General features: G+C 36.7%; 1 protein-coding gene across 1 annotated transcript in view; it reads left to right on the top strand.

Annotated features, from left to right (window-relative positions):
- Window positions 1–11,259, top strand: part of LOC134792926 (uncharacterized) — a 35,965-nt gene extending 24,706 nt beyond the window's left edge. The window contains exon 5 of the mRNA XM_063764387.1: window positions 10,715–11,259. Coding sequence (XP_063620457.1) covers window positions 10,715–11,085 — 371 coding nt within the window. The 3' untranslated portion in view covers window positions 11,086–11,259. The remainder of the gene's footprint in view (window positions 1–10,714) is intronic.
- Window positions 11,260–23,139: the final 11,880 nt, after the last annotated feature.

Raw genomic sequence — 23,139 nt, 5'->3', positions numbered from 1 at the left:
GTTAGCATAACACAACAGGATGTCTCTACGTGTCAATATTCGCGATTACAATGGCAGGTTATGCAAGCATATAAATGTATAGGAAATCTTACCTTTGACAGCCGTTCGCCTCTTACTGGCTTTGGATAAATACGTAGGTACGTTTAAACATACATCTTATCTAAACACCGATAAGTATCATAATCATAAATAAAATTTAATTAGCAACTTTCGTTTGCGTTGTATCTCAGACTGGTGATGGTGTCGGGAACTTGTTTTAGCGACCTTTAATTTAAAATTTCCGAGACCAGTTACTTCTGATCATCGGCGTTGCGAGCGTATGATGTGGGACTGTGAGAGTGGTAAATTGTGATTTACAGGTAATCCAATATAAAAAGATTACAAAAAAGATGTACCTAAACTTACTTACCTATTTGTTATTTGGTACTTAGAAACCTAGCCAAGTTGTCTTTCTTAACCTACTTTTGAACTAAAAAATCATGTCTGGTCATTAAGGCGCTACGCGCCGTTTTTGGCCGTAAACTCTTACTTTCTAGAGTATATATCTTCAAAACGGTTCAACAAAAAATTGTGAATAAAATATATATGAATCTACGTTTTATGTACAACATTTGTAACGTTTGACTTTTTTCCTGCAACTTCTAATTTTTCGAAAAAAAAAACATTACGAGTGGCCGTTTTGCGACTAACTTTGCCTATTTCTACTAAACGGTTTATTCGATTAAAGTTATTTTTAAACTAAAATAAATGTTTTAACCGACACTACAAATGCAACGTAGAATAATTTGTCTTTCTTAACCTAAACAATTGTCTTTCTTAACCTACTTTTGACCTAAAAAACTTCTATGTCTGGTCATTAACCATAGAAATTATGCTGTATATTATTGTTTGACTAGCCATTCTTGTATTTTTTATTGTTTTTATTCTATTGACGTCTGATTGACGTGAATTTATATTTTTACCTATTTATAATACAGTACAATTATACATTTTGCGTTTGCGTCTAATCCGGTAGTTCTGATTTTTTGCAGACTTGTTTATGATGTTGGCCCAATGAATAATCCAAGTTTGTGACCTCGAGCGCCGAACGCAACTTTGTCAAAAATCGAATAAACCGCATTTTTTTTAGATTTGGGCGATTATAACCCTAAAGTACTAGTTTTTGACAGTAACTTCCTAGGGCGTTTTTAAAGTAGACTAAATTTGCTACAATAAGACACTAGAATTGTCTCTGTACATCTAATATTTTCCGAGATAAAGCCTTTCAAAATGTTTAATTTTTTCGAACTTGTATTCGTAGGCTAAGTAAGTGCAGTGAGTATACACTTTTGTCTCAGGCGATGCCGGTTGGCACAATTGTTTCTAAGGTCAAGAAGTCACAAACTTGGATTATTCATTGGGCCAACATCATAAACAAGTCTGCAAAAAATCAGAACTACCGGATTTGACGCAAAAAAGCCAGGTTACAATATTCGACAAAGTTACTGGATTATTAGGTGTTCCGATATAAACGATAATGTCACACAACCGCATGTAGATGATAAAATAAAAACGTGGTCGCAACTTTCTCTCTATCGACCACAAACCGCATCCAGTTATATCTTACGAGTACACAGTTAATAAAACTGCAACGTTATGCATTTAGGTCTTTCCTAGTTTTTTAAATACATGCATACTTTCATATAGCTATATTTTTTTACATTATAAAGTACATTATCATTTTTACTCAAAATCATAAAATTATACATATTTTAGACAAGACAGGCCTTTTTCCAAAAACTGTTACAACAAACCAACAAACTGCCAGTTAAGCTAATGTTTGCGAGCAGTAAAATACTGAATTACAGGTTTAAAATATTATATAATTTAATAAAACACACTTAACACAAAACGGCAAGGATTGCTACGCTCTTATTTGTACTCCCCTGACTAATATTATTTTGGAGGCTAATTCGAACGAATATCTAAATGATGTCATTTAGTTATCCTGAATTTCGCTCGTATTACTTGTCCATGTTTTGGTGCCTATAGTTCGTTTTTTTAGCATTAGAAATAAGGTAAACAATCTTGATGTGTCTTTTAATTGATAAACACATTTTAAAAATAAGTTACGGCAAATATGTAACAATTATGAATCTAATACGATCATTTATATTCTTCTGCTTTCATAAGTAATAGTTATTGATTTTTAAAAAGCGTTTTTCAATTAAAAGACATGTCAAGATCGCTTACCTTCTTTCAAGTTCTTACTAATGCTAAAAAAACGAACTATAGTACCTAGTACTATTATTTATTCTGTGGTGCGAGCAAGACGCATGGTAACTAAATGACATCAACTAAATAACGTTTTGATGTCAGTTTACGTCTGAATTGGCCTCCAAAATATTAATATTAGTAAGGAGAGTATAAATAAGAGCGTAGCAATCAAAATCATACCTATTTCTGGCAGCAGTTTCGTTTTTAGGGCGTAACAAAAAAAAAATAACCCTAACCTACCTATCTCTGGGAACAGTTTCGTTTTTAGGGCGTAGCAAAAAAAAATGACCCTAACCTACCTATTTCTGGGAGTACTTTTGACTGATAGTAACAGTCACAATTACTATTAACCAATGATTTTTAGGTAAAACTACTTTTGACCAACATGCTCAGTCAAAAGCAGTTTTGCCTGTTTTTGTCGGTTAAAAGTTCTTTTGACCAGTTCACACTTTTGACTGCGACATATACATACATACTTTGCATCGTTCGCAGTAATAAAATTAAGCCTCAAGTAGCTATTTAAACCCTGGTTCAATATTTATATGGCTAACACGCAATCTTGACCTACGCCAATAACACGCACAGTGTGACTCAGCTAGGTTACCATATTATATTCATTATGAAATTGCTTTCGTCATGTTATGTACAATTGTACACATGTATTTACCATCTCTTGTTACGACGCATCAGGTAATTCTAAATGCGTGGTCACCCTCGTGTTTCTAGCAACGCCGTTGCAATATTTATCCCATACACAGCTGTCACAGAGCGTGCTTAGACGTGTCATTAAATAAAAGATGAAGCAACTTTTGCACTGCCGTATACGCCGAACAGAAACTCGTCAAAGGGAATGAATGATTCAGAGCTGGTCCGATGGCGCACCGCAAGTGCCTGATTTATTTACGACTGGGCTGTGGCCCTACATTGTGTAGATACATTATGGCGACCGGGGGGTTCATTAAAATCAGGCGTGGTCCCTCACAAATCCCAATATTCCGCTTAAGAGCAGGGATGCCTAGTTAATAGCTTTAATTTTCGGTCATGTTTTTTATGAAGTTATAAAAGTCAATGACTTAGATAACATTGCATGAACATTATTGATATCTTGTAATTAAGAATTAAACTCCGTACGTAAAAATATTAGTAAAAATTATCAAAATTCAAAATAAAACCCTATAGATACCTAATATTTCGGCATTGTACAAACAGCAACACTTCTAACTGTACATCGGTACACCTAATTACAAAAGGCATATAGTCTACTGATGTAAAGTTAACAGGGTGGGCGATGGTACCTACAATCTATTGAAAACTAAGTCACGTAAGAATCCCTCGTACCTATCAATTTCAAGACACAAAATGTTCAATAAAGCGTAATCTATTGCTTAGTAGTTGCGGGATAAAATTGGATACCTAATACCTACCTAATGGATACCCAGAACGTATAGATCTATCTCATTCATCATACGTTAGAGGTAAAATGGAACTGTCCACCTATATTATAGCATAATAGCCAATTGGAAGACTAATTTAATTGTTTCTTATTCTCACGGAATGAACCCAAAATTCAAACCGGTTTAAAAATATACGGCTGTTGTAGTGTGGTAGGAAAATTTACACTCTCGTGCTTCTTTTAGAAATAGAAATAGAAATACATAGCTTAATATTACTTATAATTAAAATTATCATAATTATTCTAATCAGTTTCACTATGGAGATCATTGGGAAAGGCCCTCAAAAATCATAATGGTTCATGGCTTACGAATTTATTTTATAAGTACTTATAGATTTTCCGCGTTTTATGTTCACATATGTGGTATTATCTATGAAAAGGGACCTTATTGTCGATGGCGCTTACGACACTAACATCGATGAGCACAAAACGTAGTAGTTTAAAATTGGGGATTCTGGCCCATTTTAGTTATTTTGATTTCCAATTTAGCAATTAAGTTTCTTTGATTACTGGAACATTCAATGTTGCTGTCTATCCAATGCGGAGGTCAATTTATGTTATGTGACGCTGATGAACTTATCAGTCATCGGGTTTAAAGGTCCCTTTGTAGTTTTTTATAAATAACTCGTAAACGGTGACCTGTAGCAAAAATGTTCTGATACATAAGTAATCTGCGTAAAATTGTCTACATTAAATATTCTATACACTTTTTCGCTAGGATCAGTATTTAAAAAAATATTTAAGGTAAAAAGTTAAATATGATCAATTGTTAATATTTTTTGTAAATAACTCGTAAACGGTGGCCTGTACCAAAAAATGTTCTGATACATAAGTAATCTACTTAAAATCTACTCACACCAGAGGATGCTGAAGACCGGACGCTTAGCTAAAACGCTAGGTTGAAGGAGAAGAAGATTGATCCTAGCGAAAAAGTGTATAGAATATTTAAGGCGCTCTTATACTCGAGTTTTACGTTTTCAAGGGGGTGAAGCAGACGAGTGGTAGAATGGGCAGGCGGGCGCCCCGCGCGGCGCACCGCACCATTCCCGCGCAGCACGTCTACGTCCTTATTCTGACGACATCGGTATTCTGAATCGTCAGTTCCGGGATTTTTAGTTCGGCAATTAATATTGAAAAAGATTTATTAGTAAATTCGAATTTTGATGAGTACTTAATGAAATTAAAAACCGGACAAGCGCAAGTCGGACTCGCCCACTGAGCCCACCGAGGGTTCCGTACTTTTTAGTATTTGTTGTTATAGCGGCAACAGAAATACATCATCTGTGAAAATTTCAACTGTCTAGCTATCACGGTTCGTGAGATACAGCCTGCTGACAGACGGACGGACGAACGGACGGACAGCGGAGTCTTACTAATAGGGTTCCGTTTTACCCTTTGGGTAGGGAACCCTAAAAACACGGTAAGACGGTGAGGTCGGTGAGTGTACCTAAATAATTATTAATTATATGTATACAATATGAGTGTATACTTGACTGATCATGTTTTTGTAAAAATCGATTTCGACTGGCAAAACATATTATTTTTTGGCAACCGGGTTTTTTAACCTAATTAGACCCCGCTTAATCCGAAATTGCCGGTTGATTGATCGAATTCTTGACTGGAAGTGAGATAGTTGATATTAAAGGTCCCTTTTTTTTAGTTTTTCGTAAATAACTCTTAAACGGTGACGCATAGCAAAAATTTTCTTAAACATAAGTAATCTGCATAAAATTGCCTACAAGAAAGATTCCGTACAATTTTTCGCTAGGATCAATATTCAAAGAGATATTAAGGCGGGAAAGTTAATTATAATCACTTTTTGAAGGTCTCTTTTTTTAGTTTTTCGTAAATAACTCGTAAACGGTGGCCAATATAAAAAAAATTGTTAAACGTTAATAATCGACACAACATTTTCAATAAAAAAAGATTTAGTACATTTTTAGCAGGGATCAATATTTAAAAAGATAATAAAGAGGGAAAGTTAATTATAATAAATTCTAAGGTTCCTTGTTTTTATTTTTTCGTTAATAATTTGAAAAGTATGACTCATAGCAAAAACAAATTTTACACAAATAATAAACATAAAATTTCCTACAAGAAACATGTAGAACACTTTTCGCTAGGATCAATATTTAAAAAGACAAAGCATCCGGTAAGTCAATTATAATCAATTTTAAAGTCCCTTTTTAGTTTTTTGTAAATAACTCGTAAACGGTGTCCCATAGCACAATAGGTTTGTATGAATAAATAATCTCCATAAAATTTTCTGCAAAAAACATCTGAACACTTTTCTCTAGGATCAATATTTAAAACGATATTCAAGGAAGAAAGTTAATCACAATCAGTTCACAGGTCGCTTTTTTTTCGTAAATAACTCGTAAACGGTTGCAACGGGGGCAGTTGCAAAAAATATTATACATAAATATTGAACATAAAATTGTCCACAAAAAAGGTTTTGTACACTTTTTCGCTACGATCAATATTTAATGAGGTATTAAAGGGGGTAAGTTAATTATAATCAATTTCCAGGTCCTTATTTTAAGTTTTTCGTAAATGACTCGTAAACGGTGGCCCATAGCAAAATAGGTTCTTAATGTTAACTAACCCCCCTTGGCTAAAAAGTGGCCTCCATGTTTAAAATTCATTTGTTTACGTAAGATGTCCGTCTTTGGGTCACGAATTTACATGTGTGTACCAAATTTCAACTTAATTGGTCCAGTACTTTTGAAGAAAATGGGCTGTGACAGACGGACAGACAGACAGACAGTCGCACGAGTGATCCTATAAGGGGCTGTCCATAAATTACGTCATCGATTTTTGACGATTTTGGACCCCCCCCCCTATAATCATCCAAAAATCATGCTTCAAATGACCCCATTTCCTCCTACTTCATGCTACCGTCATCCGATGTCCAGACCCCCCCCCCCCCTAATTTGAAATGACGTAATTTATGAATAGCCCCTAAGGGTTCCGTTTTTTCCTTTTGAGGTACGGGACCCTAAAAACTAAAAAAAGTGACATGTGAATTGATTGTAATGAAATTTCTTCCTTTAATATCGTTTTAAATATTGATCCTAGAGAAAAGTGTTCAGATGTTTTTTGCAGGAAATTTTATGTAGATTATTTATTCATAAAACCTATTTTGCTATGGGACACCGTTTACGAGTTATTTACAAAAAACTAAAAAGGGACTTTAAAATTGATTGTAATTAACTTACCGGCTGCTTTGTCTTTTTAAATATTGATCCTAGCGAAAAGTGTTCTACATGTTTCTTGTAGGAAATTTTATGTTTATTATTTATGTGTGATCAACAGGGTAAAGACCGGTAAAGTGATCACCGAATCGTAAGAGGCACACTGAATATCAATATTAAACTTGAAAGGTCCAGCCTGATGAAGTCTACGCTCCGACCTACTCGAGCCCATGTTCAAAACCCCGAAAGCTTTCAACTCGAGCTCTCTAACCGCTTTGCTTGCCTAGAGAACTTGGCTTCAGTGGACGAAATCAACGACGGGCTAGTGGAAACTGTCCACACAGTAGGGTCTAAGTTTTTTAGACCCCGCCGTAAAGATAGACCTCAGAAATTGACCGAGCAAACCTTAAACCTCATGGCTGAACGACGCTCGCTACAGTTGCAGTCTCCCGATGACGCGGAGTCATATAGGCAGCAGTCAATAGACGTATATCTAAGTCCTTGCGACATGATCTGCGTCTCTTTAATACTAACCGTATTAAAGAGACTATTGAGCGAAACCAAGGCTCCAAAGTGTTCGCAAAGGACAAAGCAACGCAAGCAAAGCAAGGGTCTATTGGGCAAAGCCAGCTGACAAAGCTGAAACGGGAAGATGGCAGCATAGCGTCGAGCAAAGCGGAGGTTTTAGGTGAGATCGAGAGGTTCTATGGACAGTTATACACTTCGATCGCAAAGCCCGTTGACAGCTTGGTAGGAGATCCAAGAGCTAAGCTGTCCCGACATTATACCGAAGATATCCCGGACATCAGTCTGTACGAGATTAGGATGGCCCTGAAGCAGCTTAAGAACAACAAGGCGCCGGGCAAAGACGAAATCACTTCAGAGCTTCTGAGAGCGGGTGGAACACCGGTACTTAAAGTCCTCCAGAAGCTCTTTAATTCCGCCTTGTCCGAGGGCATAACGCCTGAAACATGGAATAGCGGCGAGGTGGTGCTGTTCTTCAAAAAAGGTGATAACAACCTATTGAAGAACTACAGACCCATCACGCTTCTGAGCCATGTCTATAAGCTGTTTTCAAGGGTCATCACGAACCGTCTCGAACACAGACTTGATGACTTCCAGCCTCCCGAACAAGCCGGTTTCCGAAAAGGCTATAGTACCATAGACCACATCCATACGCTGCGGCAAGTTATACAGAAGACCGAAGAGTATAACTTGCCATTATGCTTAGCGTTTGTGGACTATGAGAAAGCCTTCGATTCGGTGGAAACATGGGCGGTGCTTGAGTCTCTTCAGCGATGCCATATTGACTATCGGTACATCGAAGTGTTGAAGTGTTTGTATAATAACGCCACCATGTCGGTACGAGTACAGGAGCAGAGCACGAGGGCGATTCCATTGCAAAGAGGCGTAAGGCAGGGAGACGTTATCTCTCCGAAACTGTTTACTGCCGTAATGGAAGACGCCTTCAAGCTCCTGGAATGGGAAGGACTTGGCATCAACATCAACGGCGAATACATCACTCACCTTCGGTTTGCCGACGATATCGTAGTCATGGCAAAGTCGATGGAGAAACTCAGCATGATGCTCGATGACCTCAACCGAGTTTCACAACGGGTGGGCTTGAAAATGAACATGGACAAGACGAAACTTATGTCAAATGCCAATGTTGTGCCCATCCCAGTCTCTGTTGGGAACTCGGTACTCGAAGTTGTTGACTCGTACATCTACCTAGGACAAGTAGTCCAATTAGGTAGGTCCAACTTCGAGAAAGAGGTCAACCGCCGAATCCAACTCGGTTGGGCAGCGTTCGGGAAACTACGTAATGTCTTTTCGTCCGACATACCTCAGTGCCTCAAGACGAAAGTCTTTAATCAATGTGTTAAACCAGTGATGACTTACGGCTCCGAAACGTGGTCTTTCACTATCGGCCTCATCTCAAAACTCAAAGTCGCTCAACGACCTATGGAGAGGGCTATGCTTGGAGTTTCTCTACGTGATCGAATCAGAAATGAGGAGATCCGTAGACGAACTAAAGTCACCGACATAGCCCACCGGATTAGCAAGCTGAAGTGGCAATGGGCAGGCCACATTTCACGCAGAGAAGATGGCCGATGGGGTCGAAATGTGCTCGAGTAGAGACCACGGACTAGCAAGCGCAGCGTAGGACGTCCACCCACAAGATGGACAGACGATCTTGTTAAGGTCGCCGGAATACGCTGGATGCGGGTCGCTTCCAACCGGCACGTATGGAGGTCCAAGGGGGAGGCCTATGTTCAGCAGTGGACGTCTTATGGCTGAGATGATGATGATGATGATGATTTATGAGTAAGATTTGTTTTTGCTATGAGTCATACTTTTCAAATTATTAACGAAAAAATAAAAACAAGGAACCTTAGAATTTATTATAATTAACTTTCCCTCTTTATTATCTTTTTAAATATTGATCCCTGCTAAAAATGTACTGAATCTTTTTTATTGAAAATTTTGTGTAGATTATTAGTTCATTTTTTTTATATTGGCCACCGTTTACGAGTTATTTACGAAAAACTAAAAAAAGGGACCTTTAATATCACATATCTCACTTCCAGTCAAGAATTCGATCAAGCAACCGGATTCAGCGGGGTCTAATTAGGTTAAAAAACCCGGTTGCCAAAAAGTAATATGTTTTACCAGTTGAAATCGATTTTTACAAAAATGTGACCAGTCTAAATTATTCAATTTGATTAATTTTATTGCCTTTTAAAATATGTTTACACAATTTATCAATCGTGACTGAATTCCGGATTGGTTAGATGGGTGTGTGCCTTTGCTGCCCAACTTGTTATAAAATGACAATATGACGGACGAATGTCTGAAATGTCACCGTATTTAAGAATTATTTTGCTTTTCTTCGTAAGTATGTTGAAAAACATTGTGTGTATAACATATTTGCATATTTATACTGTGATTACCCATTTTATGAAACGTCCGCTAAACTAGCACAGGTCCGACGCTGACAGTGGTCACGGGCGTACTGGCGTGAGGAATAGGCGCAAGGTATTGCCGCGTAGGGTGTAATTTAGTAGGCAAAATGTTGAATTCATCAAATGATGAATGAAAAAATTAACGTATCGATAAAAGGACAAGCAATAATGAAGATTTACTTAAAAGCTATCGACTGAAGTAAGTTTCATATACATTTTCGTCCTAGTACTTCTAACATAAGGAAATAAAGACAGTGTTAGGCATGTTTTCAACTTAAGATTCTATCGAGAAAATAATGAGCCGTCGTGTTTCTGACAAGCAATAACGTAGTTCAAGGACTGAAGTTATACATACTAGAAAATAATGCATGAAATCCTTGTAAAAGTCTGTAAATATGGTGGTGGTAATCAAAGAAACTTAATTGCTAAATTGGAAATCAAAATAACTAAAATGGGCCAGAATCACCAATTTTAAACTACTACGTTTAGTGCTCATCGATGTTAGTGTCGTAAGCGCCATCGACAATAAGGTCCCTTTTCATAGATAATACCACATATATGCAACATATGCACTTATAATCGTACCCCGGGAATTTTGGTTGCGCGAACGTTTGACGCTAGTCAGAAAATAGGTCAAATTATACTCAGGGTTCAAACCTGCGACCTCTGGATTGAAAGTCACACGTCCTCATCGCTAGGCTATACCAACGTTCTACGAAATCATATTATTGTAGAATTAAATGATTATTACATGATTATTCCTTCAATATTCTGTGATAACCTAACCGCTGGCGCTGTGATATTTTTATTAATGTATTGGCTCATATATTAACATTTGTCTACAGGCGGCGAATCTGACCACATCTTCCACCTCCACGGCTACAGTTTCTACGTAGTTGGCATCAGGGAGTTCAACAGCAGTCTAGACAAGGACACCATTGTAAAAATGAACGAAGAAGGCACTCTGTTCCCATCCAAAAACCTTATTGATCCTATTATAAAAGACACTATAACTATTCCTAAGTTCGGAGTAGTAGCGCTCCGTTTCAAAGCTGATAATCCAGGGTACTGGCTGATGAGAGATGAAAGGTCCACGCATTGGACAAGAGGACTAGACTTTATACTCAAAGTGGGAGAGGATCGTGATTTTGTTCAAGCTCCTGCCGATTTCCCAAAGTGTGGCTCTTACGTTGGCCCCGAGTATTTCCTGATTTAAATAAGACTTGTAGTTAATAGACAAAGTTACCATTAAGAAACCTAGTTAAGCTAGTGCTCAATTTATTTATTAAATAATTAATATGTGATAATGGTTTATGTGTAACAAAAAGTACCTATTTGATAAGGTTTGTTTTGTTTGGAATGATCGGCCCAGTTGCCAATATAATAATGAAATGACAAGTAAGTTATATTAAAGCTTCAAAATACTGATAGTGTTGTTGTAGATATGTATTGCCTTTTGTAAATACACTGCCTTTTTTATTTTCTCTCCTTTTATTTGGACCAATTCAATGAGTGGTTCCCTCGTTACGACAAAGTGTGCGAATGGAGGAGAACGGCCATTCATTTCGAAGTGAAATAAAATATAAAAATCTCGGACGAAGAGTCATCGATTCTGGTAACTCTCCAAATAGTGAAAGCATTAAAAATTGGACCGTAGCTGCCGAGACTGTAGGTAGCAAACTGACTATAATATGTTTTTTTAAGAGCTCGCACCTCTATGAAGGTTTCATTAGGTTTCACGTTTATTATAGGAGCGATCTGGCGATAAAAATTGGTGGTTTGAGTATTGTCTGTCGCTTCCTGCTGTACGTACGTATCGTCGCGTGTTTGATTAATTGGGTTGTAATCTGACAAGGATCGCAACATTATTAGATCAGATCAGACAAAGGCTTCGTAGTTTAATCACAACTAACACCACTGCCACACGCAAGCGACATATTGACTGATTACAGTGATTTCAATTTTGTGCCTGTGAGCAGAACCATCAGTTAAGAAACTTTTTAAGAATTAAAATAAAACCGCCTTTGTTTCGTTTTAAAAGTATTTGTAGGTTTGGCATCTCAAGTACATTCGCAGTACGATTGTGAAATAAGGGAAAACCTTTCTTATTTTTGAAGCATTTCTTCGCCAACTATACCATTAATCTATACAAGAGTACGACACTTATGGTAATTAGGGAGAATGGTAAGCTTCTAGCGTTTTGAAAAGATTAAATGCTATTTTGGGAACGCACAAGACGTTTAAAACTTCTCTAATTTGAGGAAACTTTCGTGGCCTTAATGACTGGGCTAAAGAAAAAGATAACTTCGGACAAAGGCGGCTACTGTTTATTTAATATGCACAATCTATCTTGGCCGCGTATAATGTTGTGGGTGTAAGTAGGCCCCATTGGGCATTGCCAAAACGGAACTTGTTCTAGCCATTCGTCTGGCTTTCACTTTTGACGTCGGATCGATCAAACCGCTGCTGACTTGATAGATATTACGACTCGTTATAATAATGTATGGTGTTTGTTATTATCGGTTTAAGTACATAGGTAATAAATAAATAATTTTTGTAAAGGTACATATCAATAGGGAATACCTATAATAAATAAACAGAATTAAGTAAGTAAGTAAACTAAAAAACCCTAAATCTAAAAATAAATAAATTACTATAAATTTAACTATCCCACAAGGTGTATACATGATGTCCCTAAAACCATCGCTAAGACTTAAAGGGTTTATAAAACAACTGTAACTGATGGGCTAGATTAGCTAGAAGATTTTTAAGCATATTTACCTTTACCTAATGAAGATGATTATAAAAGGTATATAAAAGTGCCGATACCTCAAAAACTATGAGATTTTCATTAAGGGTAAATTTGCTGAATCTTGTAGCCCATCAGCTGTTCTATAAGCCCTTTAAGTCTTGGCGTTGGTTTTAGGGACACCCTGTATAATCATACACTTAATTACTTATGAATATTGTTATAATATTGAATGTTCTATAATTTATCCATTGATTATTTTTACCAGGGTGTTTGCATTTTGATCCCTCAAACCTTGACATCTGACATACTGTTAACCGAAAATGTGATATTTTTGCAAGTTCTTAATTTAAAAATATATTTTTGATTGTCATATTTTTAAGGTACTTATATGGTTGCTACATTAAGAAACTAACAAAAGTTAATTTGGCTTAAATAGTAACCTCAGGTACCATAGGAATTAGCTGTGCTTCGCTACCTGTTTTTACGAGAAGCGACATATTTATGAGGAAATTTTCCAGTGCCTAATTGTCATATTTCACATAGCATGCACATCAAATACATACCGTAATTGTTGTCATTTGTTAATATTGGAAAGTGAATGGACACGTTCGTTACTGCAGACAGAATACGTGCCCTCCGGCTATGTCGTCGGAAGAAGGCACTAAAGTATATGGGCTGTATATATTCTTTTACTACCTTTCTCCTCTACACGAGAGTAATAACTACTTATGGATTTCACGGCGTCCTGTTGCAGACGATGCAGCAATTTTTCTAATAGGCCACAGATGGAATAGTTTTATGAATTGAAACTTTAATCGTTATTTCTCTAAATATCCAGAACAAAGTTAAATATGATTTTCAGCGGTTGCGGCTCCTTACCGTCTTCTTATATAATGTCTCCAAAATATAACTATTTAAAAAAAAATCAAAGCCCTCTACGCTATATTTTTGCCTGAAGCCATAAGACGTGAAAATTATAAACCTAAATTTAAATCTCGCTAAGGTCTTTCTGCACTTCGTCTCTGGGTCAAACAGATCACTGTGTTATGTCTTTCCTGTAGACATACACAAGAGTTAAGGGCTATAAAGGTTAATTTTCTTATTTAATCCTTATCCACGTGAAAAGGTCCTCCTTTTATTTAGAGAACTATGATAAAATCATTGCTTACATGCCCACAAGCTGTTAACTATTGCCCACAGGAGAGAAAACTAGTGTGTTATCGTGAACAGCACATTTTTCTCTCCTGTGGGCTATAGTTAACAGCTTGTGGGCGTGTAAGCAATGATTTTATCATAGTTCTCTAAATAAAAGGAGGACCTTTTCACGTGGATAAGGGTTAAATAAGAAAATTAACCTTTATAGCCCTTAACTCTTGTGTATGTCTACAGGAAAGACATAACACAGTGATCTGTTTGACCCCTCTCCAGCGGTACCTAGGGCGAACTCGGCGTCGTCGACCGGACAGAAACGGCTTTACACAAAGTAGCATGGCGTTCTTTGGTGTCGGAGGCCAAGATCCACTTCGGGTCGTTGCGCCACATCAGTAAGTAAGTAAATTTAAATCTATGTTAAAGTTAAAAAAAAAACACTACTATAATGAATTACCTGCTATAAATTATTAAGTTGTTTACATAACTAGAGACCCCACAGTCAAACTCATTGTTGAGTTTTGCGGGCTATGACTATTTTTTAAGAATACCTCTGTTTTTTTATTATACTTAATATAGAGCAGAAAAAATCGTTTTCGAAAAAAGTGTAAAAAGATGACTTAAAATTCGGTCTGGATACCACATACCGATAAGAGGTTAAATATTTATGTTAGTGACACAAGGTTATAAGATAGAGCTAGGGGAGAGTGGGGTTAAACGTGCCGATTTTCATAAAATACAAATCTGATCTGTGAAAACAGTATGAATAAGGTATGTGATGGCTTGCGCTATATTAAATAATGATTATTTGCGTCACTGAATAGTGATATTGTTTTGTGCATCGTTAAACTATTTTTTACCAGAACTTTTTTCATGAGATAGGTTGGAACGGAACAACTAACCCCGCTATGGGGTTGTTCCGTTGCTTAAAATTCTAACTTATTCGTCAAATATTTTAATCTCGGTTCACACACGCTAAAAGAGTACTTTGCAGTTCGTCGAAATATGTGATTATTCTTTGTGTAGTATCAACAGTTAGTAAAAAAAATCCAAAGCAAAAATAGGATTTTCCGTGAGGTTAGTTGTGCCTTCGTTTTTTATTTATTTTCCATAACTACTATTCTACTGTAATTGGAAGGAACGAAAACGGCTCCTGCAATCGCATAGTGGTCTGACTTTTCGCGACAAACATCATACGAATCGCTCCATGGTTTACTTGCGTTCCTATTCCCATCGGAACAACTTACCCCCGGCACAGAATAAATAATAGTACTAGGTACAGAAGACTCACTCTCTTACAAAACGCGTCTGTTACGATCAGGACAGATATGGCCGCTAGGCCACGCGCGGCTTTTTATGGCTAGCTACCAAAATTGGTGTGGAAAGGATGTACTTTTAGCTACCTGTTGCAAAGCGACGAAATCGCGTAGTGAGCCACGCCTGCCCCCGGCACGTTTAATCCCGCTCTCCCCTACTACACTTTGTAGACGTAACGACCGGAGACTATATTATTTCACCTGTCTTTGTCACGTCACGGTACAAATGATTAAAGTCACACTTTAATTATCTTTGTCATGCTACAGCGGTTAAAGGACACAATGGACGCTAACCAAGTTCTGACAACCCATTCATTCACTGCTGGCTTTATTTCATCGTGACATGTGTGAATCGAAATGTAAAGTTAGGTGTTGAATGATATTGTGTTCTAGAAACAGTCATTCAGTCTAATACTTAAAAACCTGCGGTCACCACAACGGTCACATTATTATTTCCAAAATATTATTAATTATTACTAGTGTTTACTACATTTGTGATATTGTACCTATATTAACTAAACCGAAAGAAAAAACATAATATACCAGAAGGTATTTTGAGTAGATACTATCCTGCCAAAAAAGTCTGAAATACAGAAGTATTTTATTTTACTTATTAGAAGCATAGAAGAAACGAAATATATTGATCAAAAGTTTCTTAAAATGTTACGCAGGTACCAGGAAGTAGGGCTTGCAATATCGGATGGTTTCCAATTCCGGAACTGATTTTCGATATTGGATTCCAATTCCGGAATTCCGGAACTGGTTCCGGAATTAGGGTTTATCATATTTTTATTCGATTTTTTTCCGAAATTCTCATACTTTACGTTTATTAAGTTAGTATTGTTTAAGAGAAATTTAATTTGAAGTAGGTACGTTTTTTTACCACCTAATTAAAATGGTTACTTTTATTCACTTCAATGATACGGGGTACTTATTTGGGGAAACTATAGTTGCTAGCAAACCATTCGATGCATAATTTTATAAAATAGTTAAATATACTTAATAGCTTCCTACTCTTCCTAACCTAGTAGGTAGTGGTGTTGTTTAAGAAGTTGAAGGTCTAAGTTTGGCTTTTTCCTTCCTAGTTCCTAATTATGATTCAGAATATCATATATTATGTGCTTCTACAGGATTCGAAATCGTTAATAGAGAAAACCTCTTTTTCTCTGAATTGAAGATAAAAAGTCCAAATATTATTAAATTTCAATTCTACAAATTCGCTTATGTAGGATTCAGACTATTCTGACTATTCTAAGCAAGTAAATCGCTCTGCTTTATTGTATTTTTTTTTATTATGAGTCCATATTGTCCCACTGCTTTAGCAAACGGAAAAGTAAAATATACCTATACTAATATAGCTCACTGAATGACTAAGAAGCACTTAATAACACTTAAAAACACCCGTACAGTGTAGTTTCTTAACAATTTTAATAATAAAGGTATTAAAACCTACAAAAAGTACTTAAATCCAATTCCGGAATTTTCGATATTGAGTGGTATCAATTCCGGAATTGTAATATCGGAAAATTTGTCCGAGATACCGGAATTTCGAAATTCCGGAATTCTGGAATGCAAGCCCTACCAGGAAGTTTGAAAAGCGGCAGGTATACCTAGGAAAAAGAATAAGCACAGTGCGATAGGTATATTATTTGTTATAAATAACTTTCTTCAGTTTTTATGGTAGCACTGATTTTTTAGGTCGAAAATACTGTCATTATGACATGTCGATGGTCCTGGGTTCGAATCCCAGTAAGGGCACTTATTTGTGTGATGACACAGATATTTGTTTCTGAGTCATGGTTGTTTTCTATGTATTTATATATTATATATATCGTTGTCCGAGTACCCACAACACAAGCCTTCTTGAGCTTACTGTGGGACTTAGCCAATCTGTGTAAGAATGTGCTATAATATTTATTTATTTATTTATTTATTATTCTTGAAACACGGATAAAAAAGTTGCTTTTATCTACAAATAAAGCATAAATCAAATAATTTCATCTCTTCCAGACAACTTTTAGGCACTGGAAATTAATAAATGTAGGTATGTCAAGTCAGAGTAGGTGTTTCAGATGCAGAAAAAAACACAAAACAAAACATACATATAAAAATTAAATAAAATACATTTATAAAGGTAAGTATATTATTTAAAAACACAGTCAAAAATTAAAATTAAAAACTAAAGTTAAAAACTAAAATTAAAACTAAGCCTAAAAATAAAACTATAAATAGAAAATTTGCCCCAAATCGCCGTCTATTGGCAGCGTGCCCAGAAGGCTGGCAGCATTGCCACGTTGTATGGCAATGCTGATCCGCTGCGCTAGATATGACCCAGCCCTCTGGTCACGCGTCAACTCGACTAACCTGCGGCTACATTCGTTGAAAACCCTGTGGGCGCTTTCCCCCCAAGGCCCCATAGTCTCAACCCCAAACGGCTCAAATATGCAGCCACTATTTATGGCTGCATACTTGCGCCGCTTGAGAAGCTCGGCCGAGTTGGCAGCCGAGCCAGCCTTCACTGCAGTGCCGTGGAGATGGGACAGCGCTAGGGTGTCGGCACAGGTTGCGTCCCAAACCAGCGGCCGTCCCATCTTCCACGGCACTAGGGTCATACCGTCGGGTCTTTTACCGTCATCGCGGGCGAGGCCGGTAGGTTCTAAAATATGTAAATAGGTACATAAAAAGAAATAAACGACATATGGTGATTCGATTTTGGTAGGGTTGTCAAGCAATTTGTGCTAAAAAGTGCTGCTGGTGAAGTGACTGCTTATGAAGATTACAAAAACATTTTACGGAACTGCGTATAACGCAATGATATAGGTATCCTAGACATTATGAGATGCACTAAGTTGTGAATGATATTAATAATAATAGCATTTTAAACTGTTTTATGAAGTCGGGTTTGATAGAAAACTATATCAAAGAAATATATGTTCGGTAAGGAATGGAACACTAGCCGCACTGTAGCACAGCATAATCTGTGCCGATAGCAGACGTAAGGCGTTTTTGACAAGGGTGCGGACAGCACTTGTATCACACAAAGGAAGTGATTTCTGTGGTCTTTTTATTGTTACTTTCAACCTTTTTTACTGAAAATCTTATAAGGACACGGAAGAAATTGTTTTATATCGTTTCTGCATCTAATGAAAATCTCATTTTGCGGCCAATCGAGATTAGTAGATAGTAGGTAATATGTAGGTACCTAGGTACATACCTATGCTCATCCTGCCCACCATACTCAGTTTAAGCCATTGAAAGCTGTTTTCACGTACCTACAGAGTTATTTTCAACTTACTTTATAAGGTACCATTTATTCAAATTTCCAGGATCTCTACACATCTAATACCATTTAAGAAATTTGTTAAACAGGTCACGCTCAACGCCCACTGCACTAATAATCAGCATTAAAAACGTTTTTTTGTCCTACGTAGAGTGCAGAATTAAATGCGGACGTAAAACCATACACACATATACATAATTAAAAGCTTTTGCTTGCTTTTGATAAAGTTGATATTAATAAACCTAATGAATGCTTACATTCACACAAAATTTTGTCGAGTTTGCGAAGTGGTGAAACCTGTTTAAAACTTGCGAGGTGCAAAAACTGCAAACTCCTCAAAGAGAGAGAGTTTTCATACTTAGGAGTTTGAACTTAATATCCGGGGTAGAAATTTATGTTTAGGTACTGGTTTTAACCCACCCTACTGAAGTATTTGGTTTGTTCTTTTCGGTAACATTTAAAAGTAATGCAATGCAGCAAGATGAAAAATACCACAACGCCTGACGGAAAGATCGCAGCAAAAGTTCTTGCTTTGATGACATTTATTCTTTGTAATATCTGAGACCGAGCTTTGCCGGGAAAACATAAAAACTCAAAAATGCACGTTTTCCCAGAGATTTTTTGATCCTAAAAACAAACCTGATTGATTTATACCATAAATGAAAATTAGGCATCTAGCCTATTATAGTTCGTTTTTTTTAGCATTAGAAAGAACTTGAAAGAAGGTAAGCGATCTTAACATGTCTTTTATTTGAAAAACGCTTTTTAAAAATCAATAACTATTACTTATGAAAGCAGAAGAATATATATAAATGATCGTATTAGATTCATAATTGTTACATATTTGCCGTATCTTATTTTTAAAATGTGTTTTTCAATTAAAAGACACATCAAGATTTCTAATGCTAAAAAAAACGAACTATAGAGGGTGACTCGTTCCGAAGCAAATCCGGAGGTAGATATGAAAACTTGTAAACGTGCAGTGGTATTTTCGTTAGTCGGTATATCAGTGCCTTTGCAAACAAAACTGTGAATAAAATTCTCGAGGTAAGTATCTATTTTTAGAAGGATTAGAGTAAGAAGTGTATGAAGGGCCTCAATCATCCTCTACTCCAAAGTAAACACTACTTAATAATCAATAAAGACAAACACTGCACAATTGAAAAGGAATTGTTAATAGGTGATAAATTATTATATTGTATTATTTGAACAAATATTAAAAAAATATTTAAATAATATAAACTAAAATAACTAAAACTAAAAATTAAAAATACCTATTAAAATTTGGTGCCCTCGGGAGGGTGCCCAACACTTAGGCTCGTTGGTACATAACATGTCATAGAACATAATATGTCATGAGAATATTATGCTTAACCAACGCACATAGGTACGTAGGTACCTACTTATTATATTATAACAGTTAATGAATGAATGAATGAAATTAATTTATTCCAGAATGTGAATCCATATGTGATTAAAACATTTAAAACTAATTACATAATAAAATATGATGATTAAATTAAATTAAATTAAATTAAGACGTACACAAACACAACAATTAATTATAAGGACCTGAGTCTCGGGTCACCCCGACCCCGATACGACAGGCTTGTGGTAGGCCCTCCATCGCTCGTGCAGCGGACTGGCGTCCCACTCTCTGACCGCCGACAATAGAGTGTTGGAGGAGAAGTAGATCGCCTTTCTGGCGGTGGCGCTCCTTACGCGCAGCAGCGCGTCCCAGCCTGGCGCGCGCCCTTCTGCGAACATGGCGCTCAAGTAAAATATTAACGTATCATTAGATAAAAGTAGACATTCTTGTTCTATTTGAATTATTAAATTATCTACACACTTAAGTTTGATCTTCTGTAAGTATATAGATTGGATTTATTAGATATTCTGTAACAATCATAATTAAGTATTGGTAACAGATATGTAATTGACCCTATATGGTGCTTTATCTTATTATATGTAATTACCAAAATAACCATTATGTACAATTAGGGACCTATACATTAATAATCATAATGAGCGTCCCTCGATGCCGGGTGGAATAATTCAATGGTATTGTGTGGACACACGCAACTGCGTCGTTCGCTGTTTAGACTCGCCAACTAGGTTAATCACCTGACCCACCGTATACCAGAGGGTCTACCGCGAACACCGAAGTCCCCAAATAGCGCGCATCTCTCTGTCACTCTAACTACGCCTTAATTGGAGTAAAAGAGAAAGATGCCCGCAATTTGCGAACTTCGGTGTCGCGGTAGATCCTCAGAGATACCTTTGTTGTTCATAAAATAATCGAACGTATCCTTGTTAAAATAACTTAGGGTAAGCAGGGAAGGAAAATGTGTAGTTGTGACAAAGCAACTTAGAAATATGACATTTTTAGTAGGTTTCTACTTTTAGCAACTTTTGCAAAGTATTAAAGACCTTCATCTTCATCTTCCTCGCGTTATCCCGGCAATTTGCCACGGCTCATGGGAGCCTGGGGTCTGTTTGGCAACTAATCCCGAGATTGCCGTAGGCACTAGTTATTTCGGAAGCGACTGCCATCAGGCCCCAATTTCACATCGGTGACAGGTGCGACAATTGTAAAATCACTGTTGCTGACGTCACAGGCATCCATGGGCTACGGTTACCACTTACCATCGGGCGGGCCGACGTCAGCAACAGTGATTTTACAATTGTCGCACCTGTCACCGATGTGAAATTGGGGCCTGGGTTCTTTCGTTGAGTTTTTAACAAACTTTCTTCTTCTTCTGGAGGTTCTTAGATGTTTTTTTTACATTTCTTACTTCTGCGGGCTCAGCACGGTTCCATTTTTATCGACTATCACTATGCGCGTCCCTTTCGCACTTACATACTTGTTAGAACGTGACAGGCATGGTGACAAGGGATAAAAACGCGACCGTGCTAAGCCGCCTGAACGCAGTTTCACTCAAAATATTTCAATAAATATTACTTTTTACTGGAAAGTGATTACTTTCCAAGGTATATAACTTAAAGTTAGTTTTTCTCCTAAAAGAAGCACGTAGTAAAGTCCCGATGCAAAAAAAAAATTACAGCCAAAAATGAGAAATTTCTTGAAATGCTTGAATAAATCGAATCAATGTCAAGTTTAGTCAACAGGCAGTCTTGCAGTCGCCGGACAACTAAACATTATAAAAACATTATTTGGCGCGCCGCCAGAGTCCGCGATAAAGTCGCGGTGTTGTGTTTAAACGACTCTTATCTATTCGGCTCATCGTAGCGTCGGGGCCGTTACTTGCACGATAGATGTCAGTGAGTCTATTCTCTAATGCCTAAATGACGTATCGAAATTGTATCAAATACCTAAACTTTCAAAGTGGTTGAGCACCCCCTTGTAGTTAAGATAAAATTACGAAACTTGGTGTATTTTATCAGCATAATAAGTGTAACAAAATGAGGGGGTGCCGCTTCTTTTAGCTAGAGTTTGAATTTTTCCCATACAAACGGGAACCACCCTAATATGTACCTATATATTCATAGGTCAGGTAAAGTACCTATACTTAGTTCAAGATTCTTCTTTGAGTTAAAAAATATATGAATCACGTGACTTAGCGATAGTATTCCGATACATTTGTGCTTTTAGATTGGCGTTTAAGATTGAGGTTTGTCATCTTGGCTCATTAACACATTATTACTTGTGTTAAGATAATACATACATATAAGATGTTAAATCACGCCTGATAAATAATATTAAGTAGCAATTTAAGTAAGCTGCGTGCTCCGGTTTGCATATTTATCTCATTTATTATTTGTTTTGAGCTGCTAAGATGAATAGAAAGTGTCACAGTTGTCTTGGCAAGGATGTCTTGGCGTGCTCAAGATGAAATATGCGCCAAATTAATCCTCAAGAGTCCTAAGGTAAGAGCACGGCATCTCAGAATTTTACGTTCGCGAGTTGGTGAAGCGAAATGATTCAAAATGTAGCACTTTCTCAAAGGAAGTTCATAAAACCTTTAATTTAATTTCCACTTTCCACTTGAAAAAGTAATTAGGGCGAGCGAAGCGAGCCCTATCACTATTCGACAAACTATGCATTCTTTTGGTACACTTTACGGAAAAACTCTCACACTGATAGGTTTGAAATTTAACATAGTAATTTAAATTCATGTCTAGATGTGTTATCAAACATAAAAATATAATTTTATAAACCTAAAAAAATAAAGGAATAACACTTTGTATTACTACTAGCGCCATCTGTTAGAAAAATTATGAATTAAAATTCTTGCACTACAACCCGACTGCAACTTGTGTGGAAACTGCACGCCGACTGCACGCCAATTGCAACGTCAGCGTGCAGTTAAACAAAATCCCAACAAAAACATAAATGTGAAATGAGAGCCAAGTTCAATATTAAGAATATGTGTCGTTGTTGACTCGCTGACAAAAGAATTGAGATCTATATGGGTGCCAAGTTCTGTGTTGTGTAGAAAATCCTGAAATTATAAAGGATTTGACTTGGCTAGTTTTTACCAACAAACCAAATTTTAGAAAAGTAGCCTATACGTAAAAACTAGCCAAGACAACTCCTTTATAATTTCAGGATTTTCTACACAACACAGAACTTGGCACCCATATAGATCTCAATTCTTTTGTCAGCGAGTCAACAACGACACATATTCTTAATATTGAACTTGGCTCTCATTTCACATTTATGTTTTTGTTGGGATATCATTACTTTTTGTACAGAAACTACTATAGTAGGTATTCATCATAAAAGCAGTTTGCCTAAGCTGAAAAGGAGAC

Source organism: Cydia splendana, chromosome 8 (assembly GCF_910591565.1).
Source record: "Cydia splendana chromosome 8, ilCydSple1.2, whole genome shotgun sequence".
Taxonomy (NCBI): Eukaryota; Metazoa; Arthropoda; class Insecta; order Lepidoptera; family Tortricidae; genus Cydia; species Cydia splendana.
This window is presented reverse-complemented; position numbering and strand designations above follow the sequence as displayed.